The 22,798-nt window shown below is 51.1% G+C and overlaps 1 protein-coding gene and 1 long non-coding RNA gene across 4 annotated transcripts in view; one reads left to right on the forward strand and one right to left on the reverse strand.

The window, feature by feature from the left end:
* GSG1L (GSG1 like) overlaps nt 1-22,798 on the forward strand; it is a 211,959-nt gene that overhangs the window by 71,470 nt on the left and 117,691 nt on the right. For both annotated transcript variants that reach the window (XM_070566511.1, XM_070566512.1), the window contains exon 2: nt 3,649-3,696. In XM_070566511.1, coding sequence (XP_070422612.1) covers nt 3,649-3,696 — 48 coding nt within the window. The remainder of the gene's footprint in view (nt 1-3,648; nt 3,697-22,798) is intronic.
* On the reverse strand, nt 17,125-21,847 carry LOC139074738 (uncharacterized). Of its 2 annotated transcripts, none has more exons than XR_011524432.1 (3): nt 21,740-21,847; nt 20,916-21,174; nt 17,125-20,386 (listed from the first exon to the last, which is right to left on the reverse strand). It is a non-coding gene; the product is annotated as an uncharacterized lncRNA (long non-coding RNA). The 2 variants fall into 2 exon arrangements; XR_011524433.1 differs by having other exon boundaries at nt 20,758-21,174; nt 21,740-21,837.

Below are 22,798 nucleotides of genomic sequence, written 5' to 3' on the forward strand. Positions count from 1 at the left end.
CGTAAATAGTCAAAGTGGAAACAAACCCAAATGTCCATCAACTGCTGAATGGATAAATAAAATGTGGCATATCCATACAATGGAATATTCTTCTGCAATAAAAAGAAACGAAGTGCCGATCAAGCTACAACATAGAAGAACCTTGAAAACATTATGCTAAGTGAAAGAAGCTGCTCACAAAGGACCACACGTTCTGTGACTCCATTTATAAGAAATGTCCAGAATAGGCAAATCTGTAGAGAAGGAAAATAGACGAGTGGTTGCCCAGTGCTGGGAGGATTGGGGGAAATGGGGATTGACTGCTAATAGGTATGGGGTTTCTTTTTGGGGTGATGAAAATGTTCTAAAATTGATTGTGGTGATGGTCACACAACCTTGAGAATATACTAAGAATACACTAAATTGTACGCTTTGAATGGATGAATTGTATGGTATGTGAATTATGTCTCAATAAAACTGTTAACGAAAAGGCAAATGCCTAGCACACAGATCTTAAGTGTTCTTGAGGAGCCCAGTTGGTGGTGGGAGGACGCTGACGGGAGAGCCAGGAGACCTGGCATTGCTGAGCTGACTCTCAGGCCCAGGGGACACAGAGCCCAGCACCCACCGTGCTTTCACGGGCCCACAAAAGTGTTTTAATTCCTTTTAAAATCAGAAGAAAAACAATAAACATTTAGGTAAAGAAAAATTTTAATATATAATAATATATTTTATCTTTTACTAATGCAGTTGTAAAATAGAACTTTTAACTTTTTTATTTAGGAAGGTATCCAAAAGGCAAAAGTGCCTACGGCCCACCAAAGTCTTAGTGTGGCCCTGGGTGCTGGTCTGAATTTGGCCATTAAAATTTTCCCTCTCCAGCTTTGAGAAAACAATACAACACTGAAGAAAGTTTAAAATAATTCATTCAAAATCCATCCATTTTAGCACACCACTTGTTCTCATTCTTTTAAATTCTCCCTTTTAGTGCTTGGCTGTCAACAAACATCTCTTTCAGCGGGTTATAATCTCAGTACTGTTAACTTGCTGTGTGGCTCTGGCTGGTCACTCAACAGTGCTGAGCCTTATTTTCTTCATCTGTAAAGGGAGGCAAGGGTCCTGCATCTCAGTGTGGAGGCTGGGGAGGAAGCAAGCATGATGGAACCACAGGAGTAGCATCCGTCCACCCCTGGCCTTGTGATTCTTTGGACGGGCTGGCGTTAATAAGAGAGGAGTCCACTCCTTTTTTTGCGGGGGAGAGGGGAATTTAGAAGAATTTATTTGTTTAATTTATTTTTTTATTGTGGTAACATTGGTTTATAACATTCTATAAATTTCAGGTGTACATCATTATATTTCGATTTCTGTGCACAGTGAGGAGTCTGCTCCTTAGCTTAGCCCTCAAGACCCTTCGGGATCCCGCCCTCACCTTCCTTCTCAGCCTCATCTCCCACCACGCCCCATGTCTGCCTGTGCGTTTACAGGGGGCCAGAGGGAAGTTCAGGAGCCCAAAGGGGCTTCAAGCGACCTTCTTAGAGAAGAAATTAGGAAGCTCCAAGAAGACACAAGAATTGACAATGCTGGAAGCTTCCAGATCTTTTTCACTCCCCAGCCCACATTGGTTCCATTTTAACCCAAAATCTGTCTCCTTGCTGGGATCAGCAGTAAAATCCTTAAATGAAGGATTGCAAGCTCACCCTAAATGTCATCGAGTCTAGTGTCTCGGGGACCAGCTGGGTGGTTTAAGTGAGGCTAGGAGTAAAGCAGCGGGCAGTGGTGGAGGCTGTGGCAAACTAGAGATCAATGTCCCATCTGAAGGGGGCAGCGCCTGCCTGGCCCCATCTGATTGTTGCTGTTTGAGGTTGTGGGCCCAGCATGGCCAGATCTTCTGATTCTTCAGGAGAAAGCCAGAAGTCTGGATTTGTCGGCAACATTTTCCCTATTTTTAGGATCCCATGTGGGCCAAACATAACGTGTTTGTGAGCGGGGGTCCAGTGTGTGCTCCCTTCATGAGAAACTCCTGGAGGCTGGGCCGGGTCTTGATCATCACTGCGTCTTGGGTGGCCGGCACAGTGCCCAGCATCAGGGAGACCCAGAGGAAAGACTGAAGAGCTCAAGTTTCTTATAGGCATAAGGATTGGGTGGAAGGCATTCGTTTGTTCATTCATCCATATACTCCTTCAAAAAATATTTATCGAGCACTCGGTATGTACCAGGCACTGTCCTAGGTGCTAGGGGTCCAGTGGGAAGAGAGATGGGGAGTGTTGCGGGGCATTTTAAATATTAAATAGATTAGTTAGGAAAGGTTCCCTGAGACGTTAACATTTGAGGAAAGTGATCAAGGAGAGGAAGGGTAACCTGTTCAGCTATCTGAGGGAAGAATTCTCTAGGCATAAGAAGTAGCATGTGCAAAGGCCCTGAAGCAGGAGTGTGTCCGGCATATTTAAGGATCAGCAAGGAGGCCAACGTGGCTGGAGTGGAGTGGGAGAGGGGGAAGCTAGTAGGAGATGAGGTCAGCGAGGTGATAGGGGGCAGATCACACAGGGCCTTGTAGGCCACAGTGAGGACTTAGGTGCTCACTCTTGGTGAATTGGGAACCATGGGAGGGTTCTGAGCAGAGAAGGGGCATAATCTGCCTTAGGTTATAAGAGGATCTTTCTGGCCACTGTGGAGACAGGGGCAGAAACAGGGAGACCCAAGCAGAGGCTACTGCAGCAATCCAGGTGGGAGACGGTGGTGGCTGGGACCGCTGGAGGCGGTCAGATTCTAGACAGGCTGTGAAGCTGGAGCCACAGACCAGACGTGGAGGTGTGAGAGAAAGAAATCAAGGACGGCGACAGATTTTGGAGCTGCCATTTACTAAGCTGCAGATGCATTGAGGACGTGCCCCTGCCCTCATGGGGCTTACAGCTTGTGGGCCATCTATCCAAGAATCACACACACAAAGGCAGAGTTATAAGGTGACTGGGCACCTCATAGGAGGAGGCCAAGGGGCCACGAAAGCTTATAATAGGGGGAAGTGTGTTCCCGGAAGGGGAACAGCACGTGTGAAGTCCTTGTGGTGAGAAGGAGCACGAGGAGTACAGGAGGGAAAGGGGGAGAAGGTGAGAGGAGGTGGAAGGTGAGAGGAGGGGGGAAGTCGGTGCAGGCAGGGGGTGTGCGTGGAGAGGCCGGCGGAGGCCAGTCCTGGGTTCACGTGAAGGGATTTGGACGTTATCCTTTGGGAGGGCATCAGAGGGATTTGAGCAGGAGTGCGCGTACTTGTGCGCGCGCGCGTTTGACGTGACAGAGCTGTGTTTTCCAAGTGTCCCTCCGGCTGCAGTGTGGAGCATGGGTTGGACAGAGGCCCGAGCGGAGGCCCGCGAGCCCGGGAGGGCTGTTGCCCTGGTCCTGGCCTGGTCCTGGCCTGGGCCGGGTGGAGGCCCTGCGGAGCCTCAGGACCGGGCGGGTCGGACCGGGCGGTGAGAGCGGAGGCGGCCCCCGGGCTGCTGTTGAGTCGCGTCCGCAGGCTCGCCCTGCGCGCTGCTGGGGACGCTGCTGTCCAGGGAGGGTGGAGCGACGCCGCTGGGGTTAGAGACGCCGGGTCGCGCCACGGGCCTCAAGGGAGGGGCAGAGGCGAAAGGCTAGGGCTCTCATTTCCTCTCTGAAACCCTTCTTTTCTTTTCAAAGGTGAAACATGTCGCAGCTTCATTGACCTGGCCCCGGCATCAGAGAAAGGTCAGTGTGGTCCCCGCTCGCCCTCTCCAGAGACACTTCCCCGCCCAGGTGGCATCCCGCGGCCCTGAGAGCGTCTGCTGCAGCGCCCTGGGAGCAGGCAGCCGGCAGCCTGGGCGCAGCTCCGAGTTTCCCCGCGTCCGCGAAGCGGGAGGGGCGGGTGGAAGAAGATGGGCTCGCCTTCCCCGCCCAGGGGACTGGGCCTGGGAGTCATCACCCTCCCGTTGCTTCCACTGCACGCTGGGACTCTGCTGGAGGGAGGATGCGTGTGTGGGAGTTGGGCTGAGGCAGGGCTAGCGTTGGGGGATTGCCTCCAGCTGTAGGATTTGACCTGGCGGGCGGAAAGCCAGGGGTCACGCCTCTGTCGTCTCACAGGCGTGGGGTGGTCCAGCCTGACTGCACGCTGCCGTGCACATCCCACTGGTATGCAGGGCCCAACGGCAGAGATTCGGAGCCGCCGGTGGTGCTCAGAGCTGGACAAGGCAGGAGCAGGATGATTCAGAGCAGGCCGCAGCTTGTGTAGGGGGCACTGCAGTCAGGATTAGGTTTAGCTGCAAGTAATAGTGACCCCAGATAACTGGCTTCAGCGGAGAAATTTACTTCTCTCCCTTATAAAAGTTTGAAAGTAGGCATCCAGAGTGGCTGTGCTCCATGAAGTCCTCAGGATCCAGGCCCCTGCTGTCCCTTTTCTATCATCCTTCTGACCTTTGTCCTCATGGTTTAAGAGCGCCAGCTGTCACGTCTGCATTCTAGGCAGCAGGACAGAAGAAGGGCAAAGAAGAAAGGGGAAAGCTTGTATGTCACTTCTAAGCTTCTCAGAAATTGCCCCACCAACGCCTGATCATATCTCCTTGGCCAGAGCTTGGTCACAGGGCCACACTCGGCTGCAAGGGAGGCTGGCAAAGGTGTCTTTATCCTGGCACCTCTGTGCTCAGCTAAAAGTCAGGGGTTTTATTATCATGGAAAAACAGGAGAATGGCTACTGGAGGACGTGCTGCCATAGGGGCATGGCTGCCTCCCCACCCGCCTCCCCGCTGCCACCAAGAGCCACTGCCGAGAGAGAGCAGGTGGGCAGGTCTCTTCAGACAGCCTGGAAATGAGAGGAAGGCTATGCTCCTGAGAGTTGGGGTGGGGAAACTGAGGCAGAGGTCCACTCAATCTGTCCCACTATGGGGAGCCTTGGCGTGGCTCATGGGAAATTCTTGGTTCCAGGATGTGTAGCCACCCACGCCCCCTGCTGGTGGGGCCAAGTTGTGCAGCATCGGGAAGTTCAGGGACCTCCAGGGCCACCTCTCTGAGCCCTCCCAGGTGTTGGTGAGGGGAGGCGGGGAACATGGACCATGTGTCATGGAGGCTGGTGATGTTCCTGTCTCGCAGACACCGTCTCCTTGGAGAGCTCCAGCCGAGTGGCAGTTGGTGAGACCGAGGGGCACATGAAAGGAACCCACAGGGCCCAGGCCCAGGCAGAGGCCAGGCCCTTGCTGAGCAAGCTTTCAGGAGTGGGGCTGCCTCCTCTGTTTCCTCAGCGTCCCCATGGCTGGGTCCCTGGGGCCATGTGGCCATCCCTGAAGTCTTGGGCTGAGCAGCTCGGGTCACGGCTTCCAAACTGGGGTCTCAGGAGACACTAGGAATATTCCTGCGGAGAAATGGCTGCCCTGCATTGAGCGGCTGCTGTGTGCCAGGCACTGTGGCAAGCATTGTGCATGTATTAACCGAGAAACTTCCCCACAACCTCGTGAGGGAGGGGCTGTCATTCTCACCTGACTTGGCGGATGAAGAAACTGAGGCTTAGAGACATTAAGCCACTGAAGTCTCACATGTCCTAAGGGGCGGAGCCATGCTCCTCTGTGCCCTGTGTTGTGCTGCATCTTAGAAGCCAGCACCTGGGGCAGCCCTCTGGGATGCACATCCCAGGACCCCCAAGGCCGTGCAGTTCCTGGGTCGACTCTGCTCCAAATCTGGCTTCCAGGAAGCAAGGGCCCATGTGTGTGCATTTGTACGTGTGTGTGTGTGAGTCTGGTTGAGGGTGAGTGTGTGCATGCATGAGCAGGCACTCCTGTGAGAGAGTGTGCATGTGTCTTGTGTGTACATGCGTGCATGCTGATGGGCGAGCATGTGTGAGCGTGGAGAAGTGTACACTTGTGCACAAGTGTGTATGCCTGTGTGCCCATGTGAGCAGATGTGTGTGTCCAAGTGTGAGCACACATGGATATGTGTGTGCAGTGTGCATGTGGACTTGTGTACACGTGTGTGTGTCCATGTACAGTGCAGGTACGTTGTTCGTCCATCCTTCCACGGGGCATCAGACCTTTACTCCTGCTGCTTTTCGTGACCGAGGGCCCAGAGAGTTCGCATCTTAGTTTTACTTGCCTCGTGCTCTTACTTTCAGGGCTTGGCGGCCACACCGAGGGCCTTCTGGCAGTGTGTATGAAACTGTTTATGCGGAGGCTGAGTTGGGGCTTTGCCGCCGAGTGGCAGAACGATTTGCCTGGCTTGCTGCCTCTCACATACTTGAGCACTCCCACTGGGCGGTGAAGTTTGGCTGTGGCAGCCCCCGTGGCCTCTCCCCGGACTTCCGGGCCTGGCCCTCCCAGGGTCACCTGCAGGGTGTGGTGCTCACGGATCCATCCATTTGCTCACTGGGGCCTCACACACTGACTGTCTGTTTCACAGATGAGGAGCCCGAGCTGCAGAGAAGAGTGACTTCTTCAGGGCCCCACAGGAGTCTGGGGCCGATGTTAGGGCCAAGGTGCGCTCTCCCCCAAAGAACACGCTTCTCCTTGATTCTCACCTTTGCCTTGGCTCCCTCTGTGACTTCCCTCCTGGTCTGCAAAATATGATAGTAATCATGACACTGACACTAAGTGGCCTTCATGCAGTGCTTACCATGTGCCAGGCGCTGTTCTGAGAACTTTACACACACATTGGCTCATTTAATCCCCACTTTACAGATGAGGAAACTGAGGCACAGAGAGTTAATTGATTTGCCCAAGCTCACACAGTTAGGACACTGGGATTTGAACCTGAGCAGTTTGACTCTTAAATACCTGGTTCTTCTGCTGAAAAGCTAGGTCTCTGAGATGCTGTGTGTGTGTGTGTGGTTGAGGGTCAGTGTGTGTATGCGTGAGCAAGTGCTGCTGTGAGAGTGTATTCATGTGTGTTTCATGCTTACACGCCGATGGGGCAAGCCCATGTGAGTGTGGGGCGTGTCCACGTGTGCACATGTGAGGGTGTGTGTGCAGGGCCTAGATGTGTGTCTGAGTGTGAGCATGCATGGCTGTGTGTGCGAGTGTGAGCATGCGTGTGGGCTGGGTGATAGCCTTCCCCCTTTGCCGAGACAGCTGAGCTGAGTTCAGGCTTCCTCAGGCTGGTGCTTCCTTTCATAACCTCCTTCCACCCGGCAAACCGCAGACACGCTTTCAAGGTCCTTCTCAAATGGCACCCCCTCTTTGCCATTTTTTCCAATACCCTCCTGCCCCGTGCTCCCCGACCCTCTCCCTGGAAAAATATTTGTCTGTCATCAGTGTTCTTACCACGGCAGGCATTTTTCTTCATTTGCCTGACCATTCTAGTTCCGTGTTCCACAGGGGAAATAGCTCTTCATTTTACGCTAGCCTAAGCCACATCCATTTTTCATCAGGATTCCTGCCACAATCTTTTAACTGGTTACCTCCTTCCATTTTTGTGCCCTGATTCACTTGTATTCAGAATGATCTTTTTAAAGCATAAAACATCTCATGTGACTCCCTGTTTAAAACCTGCCCTTGGCTCCCAGTACACTCAGAGTAAAAGTCAGTGTCCTCATTGCGGTCTGCAAGGTCTGTGGGGTCTGGCCCTGCACCTCCAGGATCTCATCTCCTGCAGCCTCCCCTCCCTCGCCACACTCCAGCTCTCCAAATTTTGTACTGTTCCTCGAGTCAGCCAAGCTAGTGTGGGCCTCAGGGCCTTTGCACTTGCTGCTCCCTGCTCCTGGGACACTGTTCTCTCAGCTCTCTGCACAGCTGGTCGCTTCTCATCTTTCAGGTTTCAGTTCAAGTGTCACATCTTCACAGGGAAGACTTCCCCGAACATCCCCTGTAGCACATCTCTTCCTCCTGCCAAGTCCCTCTCTCCTTTCATTGTTTACTTGTCTTCAGATCACTTATTACCACCTGAAATGTAGTCCGTGCCTTTTTGACTAATAGCGGACTCCCCCAACAGACTGTCGGCTCTATGGGGGCAGGAGTCTGGTCTTGTTTGTGACTCATGGTATGCCTAGTGCCCAGAGCAGTGCCTGGCACCGATGGCTGCTCCATGAGACCTGTGGAATGAAGGAAGAATCGCAGTGATTTTTAATAGTGTACATGTTGTTACAAGAAGGGTAATAATGCCTAAATGTATAAATAGAAATGAAAGTCTCTTATAAGCCCACCCTTAGCTATTCACTAGTAATGGTTTGGTTTATCAGTCCTTGAAGATAGATAGATAGATGGATAGATAGATAGATAGACAGACAGATACACACATACATATATACTTATATATATAATCACAGATTGCTTTTCACGTCAGTACGTAGAGCTCACCCTCATCTTTTGAAACAACTGTATAATATTCCATCACAAAGAGACAATTTATTTAGCCAAGCCCTACAGCTGGACATTCCGATTATGCCCCACTGTACTTTGAGCATCCTGAATGATAGTGAATAAAAGTCACCTGTACACATATCTTTCTCCCTCACAAGACTGAGGCCCTCTGAGGGTAGCAGTGCTTTCTTATTTGCCCCTGGGCCTCCAGGGCCCAGCCCCGCACTGGAGCACCACTGGCAGAGCAGAGTAACAAAGGTCTGCACGGCAGGCCGTGGGAGGCAAAGGAGGGGGAATGAATTAAAGATGCCTGAGCAGTTTATGGAGATGAAATGTGCAAATGCAGATAAACAGCAATGTCTGCATGTTGGGAACTTGACACCGAAAATGCAGAGGACAAGCTTCTCGTGCTTGCCCATTGTCCTCCTCAAGGCTTTCCTTGTCTCTCAAAATCTCGGTCTCCTATTCACTGGGGCAAAATTTTCCTCCCAAATAATCGTGACCAACTGGAGAATCTTCAAGCCTGCTGTATTGGTCAGCAGTAGCCACCAAATGCTATGTAACCAGCCATCCCAAAACTCAGTGGCATTCAGCGTTTATTTTTTGCTTGCATCCAAGAGTGGTCTGGTTATTTCTCTATAAGTGACCAAAATATCTGGGTGAGGTAACAAACATTCATTCCCTCAGCAGACGCTGATGGAGCAGCCTGTGTGTGCCAACACTTCCCACGGGCCTGCCAATCCCACAGTCAGCTCCTGAGCGGCAGCTCTGTGCCACGCTCTGGACAGGCCTGGGGGGGGCAGAGAGGAATGAGGCGAAAGGCTCTGCCCCGCAGGAGAGGAGAGAGCTCAGTAAACAGCCGTCAGATGTCGTGCAAGGACTCCAGCCAAGAAATAAAGACCCAGCCTCTGCTGGAAAAGGCTGGAGGACATGGTGGCTCCAGCCTAGGTCGCTGCAGAGAGCCTTGAGGATGCTCTGGTGTTCCTCCCTTTGTTATAGTCACAGGACTCCCCAGTAAAGATCTGTCCCGTCGTTTGTCAAGGTGTGACATGGTGAGATGTTCCTAAACCCCAGGTTGTGTTCGTTCTGGGGGCCAGGTCGAGGGGACAGAGACGCAAGACGGCTAACTGCACAAGCACATTTAAAACCTTTGCTTGCATCACTTCCACTAACGTTTCATTGACCAAAGCCAATGGGAGCTGACCCTCCCAGGTAGACGGGTTCTTACTGTGAATGAATGAAGAATGAATGAATGAATGAATGAGTTGAGCCTCTCATGATGCACATTTGCCATCAAGGCTGCACCAGTAACCTCCTAACTGCCCTTCTCAAAGCCCATCCACACACACAGTGGAATACTATACAGCAACGAGAACGGACAGATGCCAGCTGCTCGCAGCAACGTGGATGTTAAGCAAAATAAGCCAGTTCCAAAAGGATATGTACTCTATGATTCCATTTATGGAAAACAGGCAGAACGAATCTTTCCTGTTAGAAGCCAGGGCAGTGGCGGCCTTGAAGAACAGGCGTGACTGAGAGGGCGCGTGCCGAGGGCTCTGGCAGCTGGCGATGTTCCGTCTCTTAATCTGGGCTGTTACACAGATGTGTTCCATTTGTGAAAGTTCATCAGGCCGCACAGTTGTGATCGTGCACTTCTCTGTATGCATGTGACCCTCCAATAAAAAGTAAAACAGAAACTCCCCACACTGAATTCTAAGTTATCTTTCTAAAATGAAAATCCAGCGAGATCAGGCTCCTGCTTAAAACCCTTTCCTGGCTCCCAAACGTACAGAGGACATTTTGACATGGCGTTCCTGGCCCTCAGTGATCTAGTGCTTGTCTGCCTTTTTCATTCTACCTCCTACAGTCCCTGACATGGAACTTGTGCTCCAGCCCTGCCTCCCTCCCTGCATACATTTCCCCCAAACTCACCTTCATCTTTCGTGCCTCTGTGCCTTTGCATATACTGTTCTCTCTGCCTGACTTGCCTTTACCACCTCTTGTTTGCCTTGAAAACTTCTATGCATCCTTCAAAACTCAGCTGGGACATGACCTCTTCTGGAAAGCCACCCCTGAACCCCAGAGGTACCCACAGTGACTGGTCCTATTAGCACCCATCGCACTGCAGGGAGGTCATCTCCTCCACCAACTGGACAGTCCCCGAGGACAGGAACTGGATCTTGTCCTTCCTGTGGCTCCTGTGCCCCAGATGGGGTTGGCACACTGCAAGAATTTAGTAAAGGTTTGTTGAAGGAAGGAAGGAAGGAAGAGGGGCCATGCTATAGACACTGGGTGGCCCATTTGGGTTTGGAAATCTGGATCCTGACTCCGGAAGCCAAAGTCTCCTCTGACCCACCGGGCTGAGCCGTGTTTTAAGTCATCCCTGCTCCCTGGCCCTGTTTCCCAGCCAGCTGGATTTCCGGCAGCCGCTAGTGGGCAATTTTTGTGAGACAATCTCCAGAGCTCATAGGTTTTGCTCGTTGAATATTTCAGGGATGTGTAGCAATGTGGCGGCTGCGCGGCCACAATCCTGAGCCTTTGTGAGTCATGTCTCACTTCAGCTCCTATAATAGTCTCTTGTTGGCTCCCTCAACCTCTCTGTTCTCCGTCTGAAATCGATGGACAATTCTGCTGCTCACTTAATTTACTTAGTGAATTTTATTGATTTATGTCATAGAACTGAAACGTGCATAGATCAGAACAGGCTGAGCGGGGAAGGGAGAGGGGACCCAGCTTCCACAGCTGCCCAAACTCTTGACATCGGAGCTGCAAACGGGTCAGCCTGCTGGCTGCGCCCCGAACGTGCAGGGTGGCCGGCGCCTCCTTGTGCCTGCGCATCAATTCCGGGCGATCTGTTCACCCCTGGCTGCCTAGGGAACTCTCCAGCAACGCTCATGAGCCAACCCGAAGGTCCTGCCTCTGCAAAGTCCTCCCTCAGCCCCAGACTGCCAGTCGCTCCTGCTCCATCCTCCCAAGTCAGCAAGTACACGCCTGCGGTCCAGGGCTGACAAGATGGAGTCTGATTCTTTCATCCCAGTGCGACAGACACTTCAGGACTGAGAGAGGCAGGAGCCTGGCCACAGTGGTTCATGCGTCCATTGTTCCCCTCACCTGCCATTCCCAGACAACAGCATGATGATAATTCTTGCAGCCCTCTGGCCGAGCGTGGGAATCATCAATTGTCTGAATGGCCCTGGTCCATCTGCGGAGGCCAGACACGGGGGAAGAGTCAATCTGTGAATCAGGGGCCCAGACTGGGTGGACAGAGGGCTGTGGAGGAATGATGACAGTCTGGTAAGGCTGCGTGGAGGGGGGCCATGTGGGGAGGGTCGTGAAGGATGAGTGGCATTCCTTCTAGTGTTTAATGGGCACCAGGGGAGGTCATTTCTGGTAGAAAGGATGGCATGTGCAAAAGAGTGAGACCAGTGTCCTCAGTGCTGGGCACATGGCAAGTGTGTGGCAGATGTTTGCTGAATGACTGAAGAGTGGAAGGAAGGTAGAGCCCAGAGAGGTGAAGTACCTTGCTCAAAGTCACACAGCAAGTTTAGGTTAGAGTCAGGCTCACTCTCCAGGCTCCTGAGGTCTTTTAAGCAGCACCCTGCCCACCTTGCCATCTCCACCCAACCTTTCTTGTCCCATTCTTCCTTCCCACCCAGCCCTCCAGCCTCATTTTCCCCAGCATCATACACCGTCCTCCACTGCCCTCCTTCTAAAGTGATGGTTCTGCCGCTTTCTGCTCTGAAATTCTGGATTCCTCTCATTACGAGCTCCTTTTAAAGGTGACTGAATCCCTCTGCCTGGTGGAGGACTGCTCCTGGAGATCACAGCATCTAGTAATTGCTTGAGTTGCTCTAATTCCAATTATTCACGATTATCTTTCCAGGTAATTGGGTGTGGGTAGTCGCCTTCTCTCTCTCTCAGAGAGCGGCATATTGACCCCGAATGGTGGCCAGCTTTCATGTTTCATAATTGGAAACAGTCTCTCCATGGTGAGAAGACTCTGTTAAGTGTGAACAGTGGTAATTTAAATTTCTAAATGACTCTGTGCTCTTATCATACTTTGGTGTGAAAATTACCTCGGACGCTTAAATCTAGCCCTTCGCCCGTCTGAACGGAGGTTTCAGCGGTGTTGGGGACGTAGGGCTTGCTGAGCTGCATAGGGCCTGAGGAATTTGAGGGATGGCTCCTTTCCACATCTCAGGACAGTCTTCCCATGGGCTGGTTCCTCCTGGACCTCTCCCTGGAGTGGGATTTGCCTTGAAGACCCTTCCATTTGGCCCAGGCCCTGCGTTCACAAAGAGCCTTCCCTTTAGACCTATGATGATTCCTTCAAATGAAGTTAGACATAGAGTTACAAATCAGGGTCACCACGTACAGTTGTGCAGGTTACTCACTGTGCAACTCTGGGGGTCATAATTCATACTGTGGTCTATGTGACTGGCATAGGGTTGGGCGGTACAGATCCGGGACAACTGTATGTGGGGACCAGGGATACACAGACATAGATGCATAGACAGGGTTAAAAGAAGACAACACTCATCATACAAGTCTATACCGGCACCTCATTGCTGAACCACACTGCCTGCGATGAGCTGGGAATTCGTAACCCTATTTGTCATGTTTCCTTCTTTTAATTGATATGATTTCATTGGTATAATTTACAAACAGTGAAATGCACAGGTTTTAAATGTCTAGTTCAATGAGTTTTGAGAAATGCATACGTCCATGTAACCCATACCTCTGTCAAGATATAGAAGCAGGGCCAGTTTCCCGGCCATGTGCCCTGCATGGTCACCTAGGGTCCCGTGCATGGAAGGGTCCTACATCTTGTTTAACGCTCTGTCACTGTCTTGAAATTCTTAATACTTTTTTATAAGGGGCCCTGCATTTTCATTTTGCACTGCCTCCCCATCTGGGCTGTGTCCTGCACCCCTCCCCATAACATTATTCACTTACTATTTCTCTTTACATTTGATTCACTTAGAAAGTCTCATTATTTTAGCCTCACCCTGAGCGATGATATGTGTCAATTCGTGGTTTTAGTATGCTGGGTTATTTTATCCAAGATGCTTTAAAATAAGTGATAATAATACTAATACCAAAAACTTATTTCTGTTTTGCCAACATGCCAGACCCAGCCGACCCCCTAACAACCTGATGAGGTTTGTGCCGTTGTTCCACTGTGTCAGAGATGGGGAGACTGAGGCCCAGAGAGGTTAAGTCATCTTGCCCAAGACCACAGGGGTGGTGAGTGGCGGAACTGGTTGGAATGCGGGCAGGTGGGTTGCAGAATCCTTGTGCTTCATCATTCCACTGATTGCCTTGAAATGAGCTGCTGGAATAGCAAAGAGGCCAACAGCACCGCGGCTGGGGACGGGCTGAAATCTAGCAAAGGAGAGGACATAGTGGGCATTAGCCAGGCGGGCTGGGAGGAAGGGCCATCATCCATGTGGGATGACACTTGTGACTCTCCACGGCCCTCGTGCCTCACGCACCTTCCTCTGCTTCCCTCTTGTTCCACTTCCAGTTCCAAGATCGGAGTCCAACCCTCACGCACAGACCGTCAGGCTGGAAGGGCTCAGAGATAAGAAAACTGCTCCATTTTGCAGATAAGAAAACTGAGGCCCCAAGAAAAATCTCTTGGTGGCTGCCATGGACTGAGTAGAGTGAGTGTGCCTACTGCATACCAGTCCCTAAGGAATGGGGTCCCTGCCCTGGGCAGCCTCCCCCAGCCCAGCCCTGGCAGTATTGAGCACCTGCTGCATACTAGTCCCTGCATACTAGGCACCTTATCCCATTGAATCCTCTCAACAGCCCCCAAGGAGGTAGGATCATCATCCCCTTTTCCAAGTCGGGAAGCTGAGGCTCCGGCAGGTTAAGAAACTTGCTGCGGGTCCAGGCTATGGCAGAGCTGGGGTCCCACACAGAACTCTGAGTGCTGTGTTAAGGCAGAGCATGGGCTCTGGATTCCCGTCCCGACTCTGCCTTGCTGGCTGTGGGACCTCAGGCACGCCACTCATCCTCCTCACGACGCACTGTCTTCATCTGTGAAATGGGGACAACAGCATCCACTTCGTGAGATTCTTCTAGCTCCAATGAAGTAACCCGCGTGAGGGGCTGGCACAGGGTCTGGCTCACTCACCACCAGCTTGAATATTCCATTTGATCCCCCATCCCCTCAGGGTGGCCCTGCCAGCGAGAAAGGCAATTTGGAGAGTGACTCACTTTGTATGTGTGTACTCGAGTACATTCAACGAGCCTTCATGGAATAGCGCACAGCATCCCATTCACTGCTGGGCGCTTCCACGCGCCTTTTTCATTTAATTCTTTTGACAGCTCTCTGGAGTAGGTGCTATTATCTCTGGTTTACACCCAAGGAAACAGACTCAGCAGTTGAGCTGCTTGCCTGGGGTCACACAGCAAAATGACGTACCCCATCAGTCCCGCTCTCTCTGCCCCACCGCGCGGGTCTTTCCCCCCTGCCTGCTGCCTCCTGGCCTCTCCCGCTTCTCAGGCCCGGGGAGCTCTGTGGTCGGTGCTGCTGCGCGTTCTGACCCGGTCAGGCGGCCCCAGCGGCTCCCAGCTGTCGGGGGCTTCCTAGAGCAGAGGGGGCGGCAGCTGAGGGGCCCCACCCCCTCTGCTCCTCACGGCCCATCTGCTGGCTCCTGCAGCCTCATCCTTTGCAGCCATCTGCCGGGCTCCCTGGCGGCTCTGCACCGTCTGGGATGTAACACAGAATCCCCAGACAGGCCGCCTTTAGCCTGTGCGAGGAGCAGAGGGGCTCCCGCCCTGAGGCCGCCCGTGCCTCGAAGCCGCCAGGAACTGCGAACTCCAGCGAGGCCCTTTCAGAAGGCACGTTCCCAGGGCGGGAGCCCCGTCCAGTCCCGCGTGCTGCCCAGGAGCAGCCCCGCAGGCCTGGCGCGGGCCCGGGAGCCTGCCCGCCCGCCTCCCCGCCTTCCTTCGCTTCGCTTCGCTAACGCCCGAAATTTCCCTTTGAGTCTACGAAGTCCTGCGTTTCTCGGCCCCTGCTGGTCTGCAGAAGCCCCGGCCTCTCGGGCCTCTGACTCCCAGCACGCGTTTGGCTCGCTGCCCAGCGGCCGCCGCGGACCGGCGGGCGGGGGGCAGGGGGGCCGGGGGGGGGGCCGGGGGGGTGGGGCGGGGTGCTGCTCCGGGCGGATGGGAGGCAGGGTGGGCCGGGCGGGGGCGCAGCGCCGGTGTGCCTGCCCCGCTCCGGTGGCGAGGGCGGAGGCCGCTGATTTACTAGTTTTAAAATGTTTCGATCTTTTTGGTAACAGCCTTATTGAGATGTGATTACTTAGCATACAATTTGCCCACTTTAGGTGTGCAGTTGTTAGTATATTCACAGAGTTGTGCAACCATCACCACTATCAATTGTACAACATTTTCGTCGCCCTGAAGAGAAACCCTATTTCCTTTAGCCTTCACCCCTCAATCCTACATCCCCCACAGACCTAGGCAACCACCAATCTCCTTTCTCTCTCTGTATGTAGATTTACCAATTCTGGACACGTGTAAACGGAATCATGTAATATGAGACTTGTGACTGGCTTCTTTCACTTAGCATAATGTTTGCTAGGTTCATCCACATTGTAGCATTTATCAGTACTTCATTTCTTTTTATTGCCAAATAATATTTCATTGTACAGATATACCACATTATGTTAATCTACTCATTATTTTTTATCTATTAATTCTTTTTTTTGTTTTTAACCCAGGGCAAGCCACTCCATATTCCTTCCTTCCTTTGTAAATTGACACCTGAGCTAACATCTGTTGCCAATCTTTTTTTTCCCTTTTTCTTCTTCTCCCCAAAGCCCCCCATTACATAGCTGTATATTCTGATTGTATATTCTTTTCAAAATTGGGAAATGTAGTACAATTCAGAAAAGTACATTAAATATATAGCTTAACAAATTATGGTAAAGCAAAAACTTTATTACCACTGAGATCAAGAAAGAGGTCATTGACAGCCCCCCGTGTGCCCCTTCCTGAGCACTGAGAACTCCAGTCCCCAAAGGAGAGTAATCACTGCCTTGCTCAAGTGGACAGCAGGGGCTGGCAAAACAGGGCCCACCACCTGTCTTTGTAAATAAAGTTTTATTGGAACACGGACACACCCATTCCCTTATGTATGTCCACGGCTGCTTTCATGCTCCAACAGCAGAGTCAGTGCTTGTGACAGAGACGGTATGGCCCACAAAATGTAAGATATTTCCTCCCTGGCTCTTTACAGAAAGGGTTAGCCGATTCTGCTTCATAGTTTACCAAGTATGCAAACCTAAATATGATAGATATGGTTGTTTTTGAAGCTTCTCCATAAACGTGATCATTTGGTGTCCTTTTCTGTGTCTGGCTTTGTTCAACATTGTGTTGCACACTGTCTTAGTCTGTTTGGACTGTTCTAACAGAATACCACAGAGTGGGTGGCTTGTAAACAACAGAAATATATTTCTTACAGTTCCAGAAGTCAAGGTGCTGGCAGATTTGGCATCTGGCGAGAGCCCGCTTCCTGGTTTATAGACAACCATCTTCCTGCTGTGTCCTCACAGGGCAAAAGGGATGAGGGAGCTCTCTGGGGTCTCCTCTATAAGGGCACTAATCCCACTCATGAGGGCTCCATCTTCATGACCTGATCACCTCCCAAGTGCCCCCCGCCCAATACCTTCATAGTGGGAGTTAGAATTTCAACATAGGAATTTGGGGGTGGGGGGGAGACACAAACATTCCGTTTATAACAATCCTGTAGCCATAGTTTGTTTATTTTCATTGCTGTGTAATATCTCGTTGTATGACTATACCACTTTCTATTTGTTCATTCTACTTTAAGTGAATATTTGGGTCATTTTCAGTTTTTATTATGAAAAATTCTGCTGGTTCTTTTTTTTTTTTAAAGATTTTATTTTTCCTTTTTCCCCCCAAAAGCCCCCCAGTACATAGTTGTATATTCTAGTTGTAGGTGCCTCTGGTTGTGGCATGTGGGACGCCGCCTCAGTATGGCTTGATGAGTGGTGCCGTGTCCGTGCCCAGGATCCGAACCGGCGAAACCCTCTGCTGGTTCTTCAAGTGTGGTCCCCAGACCAGCAGCATCTGCATCACCTGGGAGCTTGTTGGAAATGTGAATTCTCAGGCCCACCCTAGACCTCCTGGACAAGAAACTCTGGGTCTGGGGTCTGCAGTCTGTGTTTGACAGGCCCTCTGGGTGAGCCTCCAGTTTGAGCCACTGCCCTCATGTTCACCTACATGTGGAATTGCTGGGTCACCTTTGTGTATCTTCAGTTTTACCAAGTAAAGCCATCTCATTTTCCCAAGTGGGGTGTCAGTTTACACCCCTACTAATGGGGTATGAGCATTCCCCTCGCTCCAATCTTGACAATACTTAGTGTTATCAGGTTTAAACATTTAGCCAAACTGATGGATGAGAAATGGTATCTCGTGATGGCTTTCAGTCTGCATTTCCCTGATTACTAATGGGGTTGAGTATTTTCTCATGTTTATGGCTGTTTGGATTTTCTCTTGCATGAAGTGCCTGTTCATGCCCTTTGCCTGTGTTTCTATTAGATTGTTGGTCTTTTTCTTATGGATTTATAAGAGCGTTTTTCGGGAAAATATTAAAGATTGGCACCTGAGCTAACAACTGTTGCCAATGTTCTTTTTTTTTCCTGCTTTTTTTCTCCCCAAATCCTCCCAATACATAGTTGCATATTTTAGTTGTGGGTCCTTCTAGTGGTGGCGTGTGGGACGCCGCTTCAGTGTGGCCTGATGAGCGGTGCCATGTCCGCACCCAGGATCCGAACCAGCGAAACTCCGGGCTGCCGAAGTGGAGCTTGCGAACTTAACCACTCGGCCACGGGGCCAACCCCTTTTGAAAATATTATAACTTTGTTGCTTATAGGTATTGCAAATTCCTTTTCTGACTCTGTGGCTTGCCTTTTCACAGACGTCTTTTGATGAACAGATGTTCTTGATTTTTTAAATTGTGGAAAAATATACATAATGTAAAATTTACCATTTTAACTATTTTTAAGTGTACAGGTCAGTGGCATTAAGTACAGTCACATTATTGTGCAACCATCACCACCATCCATCTCCATAATTTTTCATCTTCCCAAACTGAAACTCTGTGCCCGTTAAACACTAATTCCGCATTCCCTCTCCCCCTGGCTCCTGGAAACCACCATTTTTCCTTCTCTATGAATTTGTCTACTCTAGGTACCTCATTTAAGTGAGATCATGCAATATTTGCCCTATGTGTCTGCCTTATTTCACTTAGCTTAATGTCTTCAAGGTTCATCCATGTTGTCGCATGTGTCAGAAACAAAATGTTTTGGTATGGTCTGGTATATATATCCCATTTTGTTTATCCATCTGGCGATGGACATTTGGGTTGTTTCTGACTTTTGGCTATCGTGAATAATAGTGCTATGAACATTGGTATACAAATATCCATTCAAGTCCTTGCTTTCCTTTCTTTTGGGTATATACCCAGAAATGGAATTGCTGGATCAGGTGGTAATTCTATGTTTAATTTCTTGAGGAACCACCATGCCGTTTTCCATAGCAGGTGCACCGTTTTACATTCACAATGCACAAGGGTTCCAATTTCTCTACACCCCCACCAACACTTGTTATTTTCTTTTTTGTGGTGAGGAAGATTGGCCCTGAGCTAACATCTGTGCCAATCTTCCTCTATTTTGTATGTGCAACACTGCCACAGCATGGCTTGATGAGTGGTGCATAGGTCTGCACCTGGGATCCAAACCTTTGAAACCTGGGTCACTGAAGTGGAGCACACAAACTCAAGCACTATACCACTGGGCCAGCCCCAACACTTGTTATTTTCTGTTTTGATAATAGCCATCCTAATGGGTGTGAGATGGTATCTCACTTTGGTTTTGATTTGTATTTCCCTAATGACTGGTGATGTTGAGCATCTTCGTGTGCTTTTAGGCCATTTGTATATCTTCTCTGGAGAAATATCTATTCAAATCCTTTGCCCATTTTTGAATTGGGTTGTTTGTGTTTTGTTGTTGAGTTATAGGAGTTCTTTATATATTCTGGATATCATACTTTATCAGATATATGATATGCAAACTATCAGATATACGATATGCAAACATTTTCTCCCATTTCGTGGTGGCCTTTTCTCTCTGTTGATAGTATCCTTTAATGCACAAAAGCTTCCAGTTTTGGTGAAGTCCAATTTATTTGTCTTTTCTTTTGTTGTCTGTGCTTTTGGTGTCATATCTAAGAGATCACTGCCAAATCCAGTGTTGTGAAGTTTCCCCTTATGCTTTCTTCTAAGAGCGTGAGCACACCCAGAACTTACTCACCTGTCCATCTATCCATCCATCCATCCACCCACCCATCTAATCAACACTTGTTGAGCTCCTATTATGTGTCAGACACTGGGGATACGTGTGTTGATCTGTGCAGGTGCTACTGGGTCCTTCTTGATGTGACCTCAAAGCCTCATGAGCTCTGCTGACTCTCCAGCAGTAACTACACTACTTTTGCCCTCATGAAAAACACTCCAGGGCTGTTCCAGGCCCATTTCTCTGGAAACCCCTTGCCAACATTCATTTGTTCCTGCACTGTGCTGAGTGGAGGACAACCTTGGAGTCTCATTACTCTCCTTGTCTCTCCTTAAGATCGGATGATTGTCTCTGCTTCAAGATTTCTGAAAGTCTGTTATTCTCTCCATTACAGGACGGCTCGTGGGGAGGTGGGGGAGGGAGAGGGTGCAGGGGCCCGCTTCAGTGATCCACTCAGCATCTCTGCTTTCTTTACTTCCCCCACGTTAGTAAGACTAGCTGCTGAAACAAAGACCCTTGTAAATCTTAGTCACTTTCCATGAGGAAACTTGGTTTTCTGCCACATGAAGTCCAGAGCAGGTGTCCCTGTGGCACGCCCCCTTCCACATGTTCATCCAGAGATCCAGCTCCTTCCCTTGCCAGGCTCTGGAGTCTTCTCCATGTCGCCAGGTCGGGAAGGAGAGAGAGTAGAGGATGATGTGGGAGGTCCTATGGGCGGGGCTTGGAAGCAGCTCACTTCATTTCCACCCACAGTCCTTTGGCTGGACCTGTCTGTCACTCGGCTGCATTCAACTACAAGGGAAATGTAGTTTAACCATGTGCCCGCAAGGAAAAAGAAATGGGCCTTAAAGACACCTGAAAGTGTCTCTCATAGGCTCTGACTTCCCTTTCCCCCGTCCCCCAGCCCGGGGAGCTTTATGACGCCCGGAGTGCGGGGGAGAGGAGAGGTAGCCAGGGGGTCCTCTCTTTTAAATATATTATTTACAGTAAAAACTGTGGCTTTTGAACTTAAAAGTCCAGACCTTTGCAACTCAAAGCCTGTTCTCGCGGCCTGAGTGTAGCCGCTCTTTGCACCGCACCACCCCTCCCCTGCGGCAACGAAAGAGGGTGGGCAGGGCGGGGAAGGGCAGGGGTTCCGGAAGGCTGCAGGAAGCTCAGCTTACCTCTCCCAATACTAACCCCCACCGTTAGCCCAAGAATCCGCCGGTGCCTGCGCCCTTGTTCACAGTTTCCGGTTTCTTGCTCTTTTTGAAACCGGATCGCCCCGACCTGCTTTCAGGTGCTGGCTCCTCCCTGGTCCCCAGGGTTCCCCGGTGCTCACCAACAAAGGGCGCGCCGGCCCACGTGGAGGGCCCGGCTCGCTGTGGCCGTTCCCCGGGAGGGAGCGGGTTCAGAAAGGCAGGGCCTCGCCTCCATTTGGACTTGGGGTCTGCCTCGCCGTGCGCACGCTTCCCTTTTCGCTTTAAAGGATCCTCTTTCTTGCCACGGAAGTCGGAATCACAGCAGAATTTGGGGGGTTCTTCTCACTCCCTGTCACGCTTTTGGCATCGCACCGCTGGCTCCGAGCAGCCCACTGGTCCCTGCGTTGTTAATCTTGTTTGAATAGAACTTGGGGGCCCTGGTGGCGGCGCTCTCCCATCCCGACACGACCCTGAGCCGTTGCCGCTCACGATGCCCATCCTGAGTGCAGCCTGCACAGCCGCGGAGGTCTCCTTCTCCACTCGGACGTCTGCCCGGTCCCTGCCAAGACTCCAGCAGGTGCTGAAGCACGCTGGCCTCAGGGAGGCCTTTGGGGAGCTTAGCATTTTGGACTCCTGGGAAGTCAATGGTCATCCTGTGTGAGCCTCTGCCCTCTCGTGAGACCATCTTCCTTGTTGACCGGAGGTCTGCAAAAGGGCACTGGTTCACCCCTACATCATTCCCCTAGTGAGGCAGACCAGGCATGGACTAGGAGAGCGCTGCCTAAGGCCTTGGCACCATGGCTGGACTGGGGACTGGTGGGGATTTTTAGAGAAGAAGAAAGATGGACTACAAGGGCCAGAAGTCCGCTCAGACTAGCTTGGGGGAACAGCCCCACTGGGCCAGGTGAGAAGTATCGGAAGACCAGAACTTAGAAAGGAGAAGGGGACTGACCAGGAGTCTTACCTCTATTCCTCTGCACATCTGCTTCTTCTTTTCTTGTGGTGATCCCTACAGTGACCGTAGCTCCGTTGTAGTCTACCCACCCTCCCGCTAAATCTCTAGGTCCCACTCGCAAAACCCCGACGAGAGAGAATCTGATTGGTTCAGCTTGGAGCTGGAAACAAGTCAGGTCCAATGAGCTGGGGCAGGGGGCGGGATCACACAGTACAGCCCCAGAGCTGTGGTCTCTTTAGAAGGGGGTGGGGTAAGGGAGGCAATGATTGGCAGAGCTACTGTGGCTGGGGGATGGGAAGTGAACCATTGTTTCTTAAGAGAAAGGAGGACTTTGAGCCAGAGGAACCCATAATCTGGGTTTAAATCCTGGCTCTGATTTGCAAGCCAGGTGACCTTACTGGCTCTGAGCCTCAGTTCTCTCGTTTATAAAGTGGGCCAGATCATCCCTCAGGAAGGGTTCCGTGAATATTAGCACCTCCTCTTCCTTCGAGGGGGTGGGGTTGATCCCCTGGGTCCTGGAATCGAGGGGTCTTAGATTATAATGCAGTGTGGCTCTCAGAGCCAGACCTGACCGTGCATGGGGTAGGGGTCAGGTTATCAAGCAGGGGTCATGAACAGTATCATCTCAATGCATCTTGCAGGCTGAGTGATCGAGGTAGGGAAAGACATTCCAAGTGGAAGGAACAGCATGTACAAATTTGAGGAGAATGGATACCCGTGGCGTGTTCTGTCTGCAGCAGCTAATGGCTCTAGCTGAGCTGGGAGGAGCCAGGCTGGAGGAGTCAGCAAGGCTAGGTCGCAACAAGCCTCAAATGTAATGTCAAAAACCTTGGTCTGTATCCTGGATGGACACGGGGATAAGCTACAGGATGGGCGGTGGTATGGTCTGATCTGAACTCTGAAAACTGGTTAATGGCTACCTCCAGGCAGAGGAGTGGCAGCGGTTGGAAGCAGCAGCCACCAGAACCCTGGGAGAGCTTGCAGACGGCCCTAGAGGCAGGACTGCTTCATATCTGTCTCCCGGGTGTGGCTGAGAGCCTGGCACTGAGTTAGTGCTCAGCTGAGATT

Source organism: Equus przewalskii, chromosome 12, assembly GCF_037783145.1.
Source record: "Equus przewalskii isolate Varuska chromosome 12, EquPr2, whole genome shotgun sequence".
NCBI classification, from domain to species: Eukaryota; Metazoa; Chordata; class Mammalia; order Perissodactyla; family Equidae; genus Equus; species Equus przewalskii.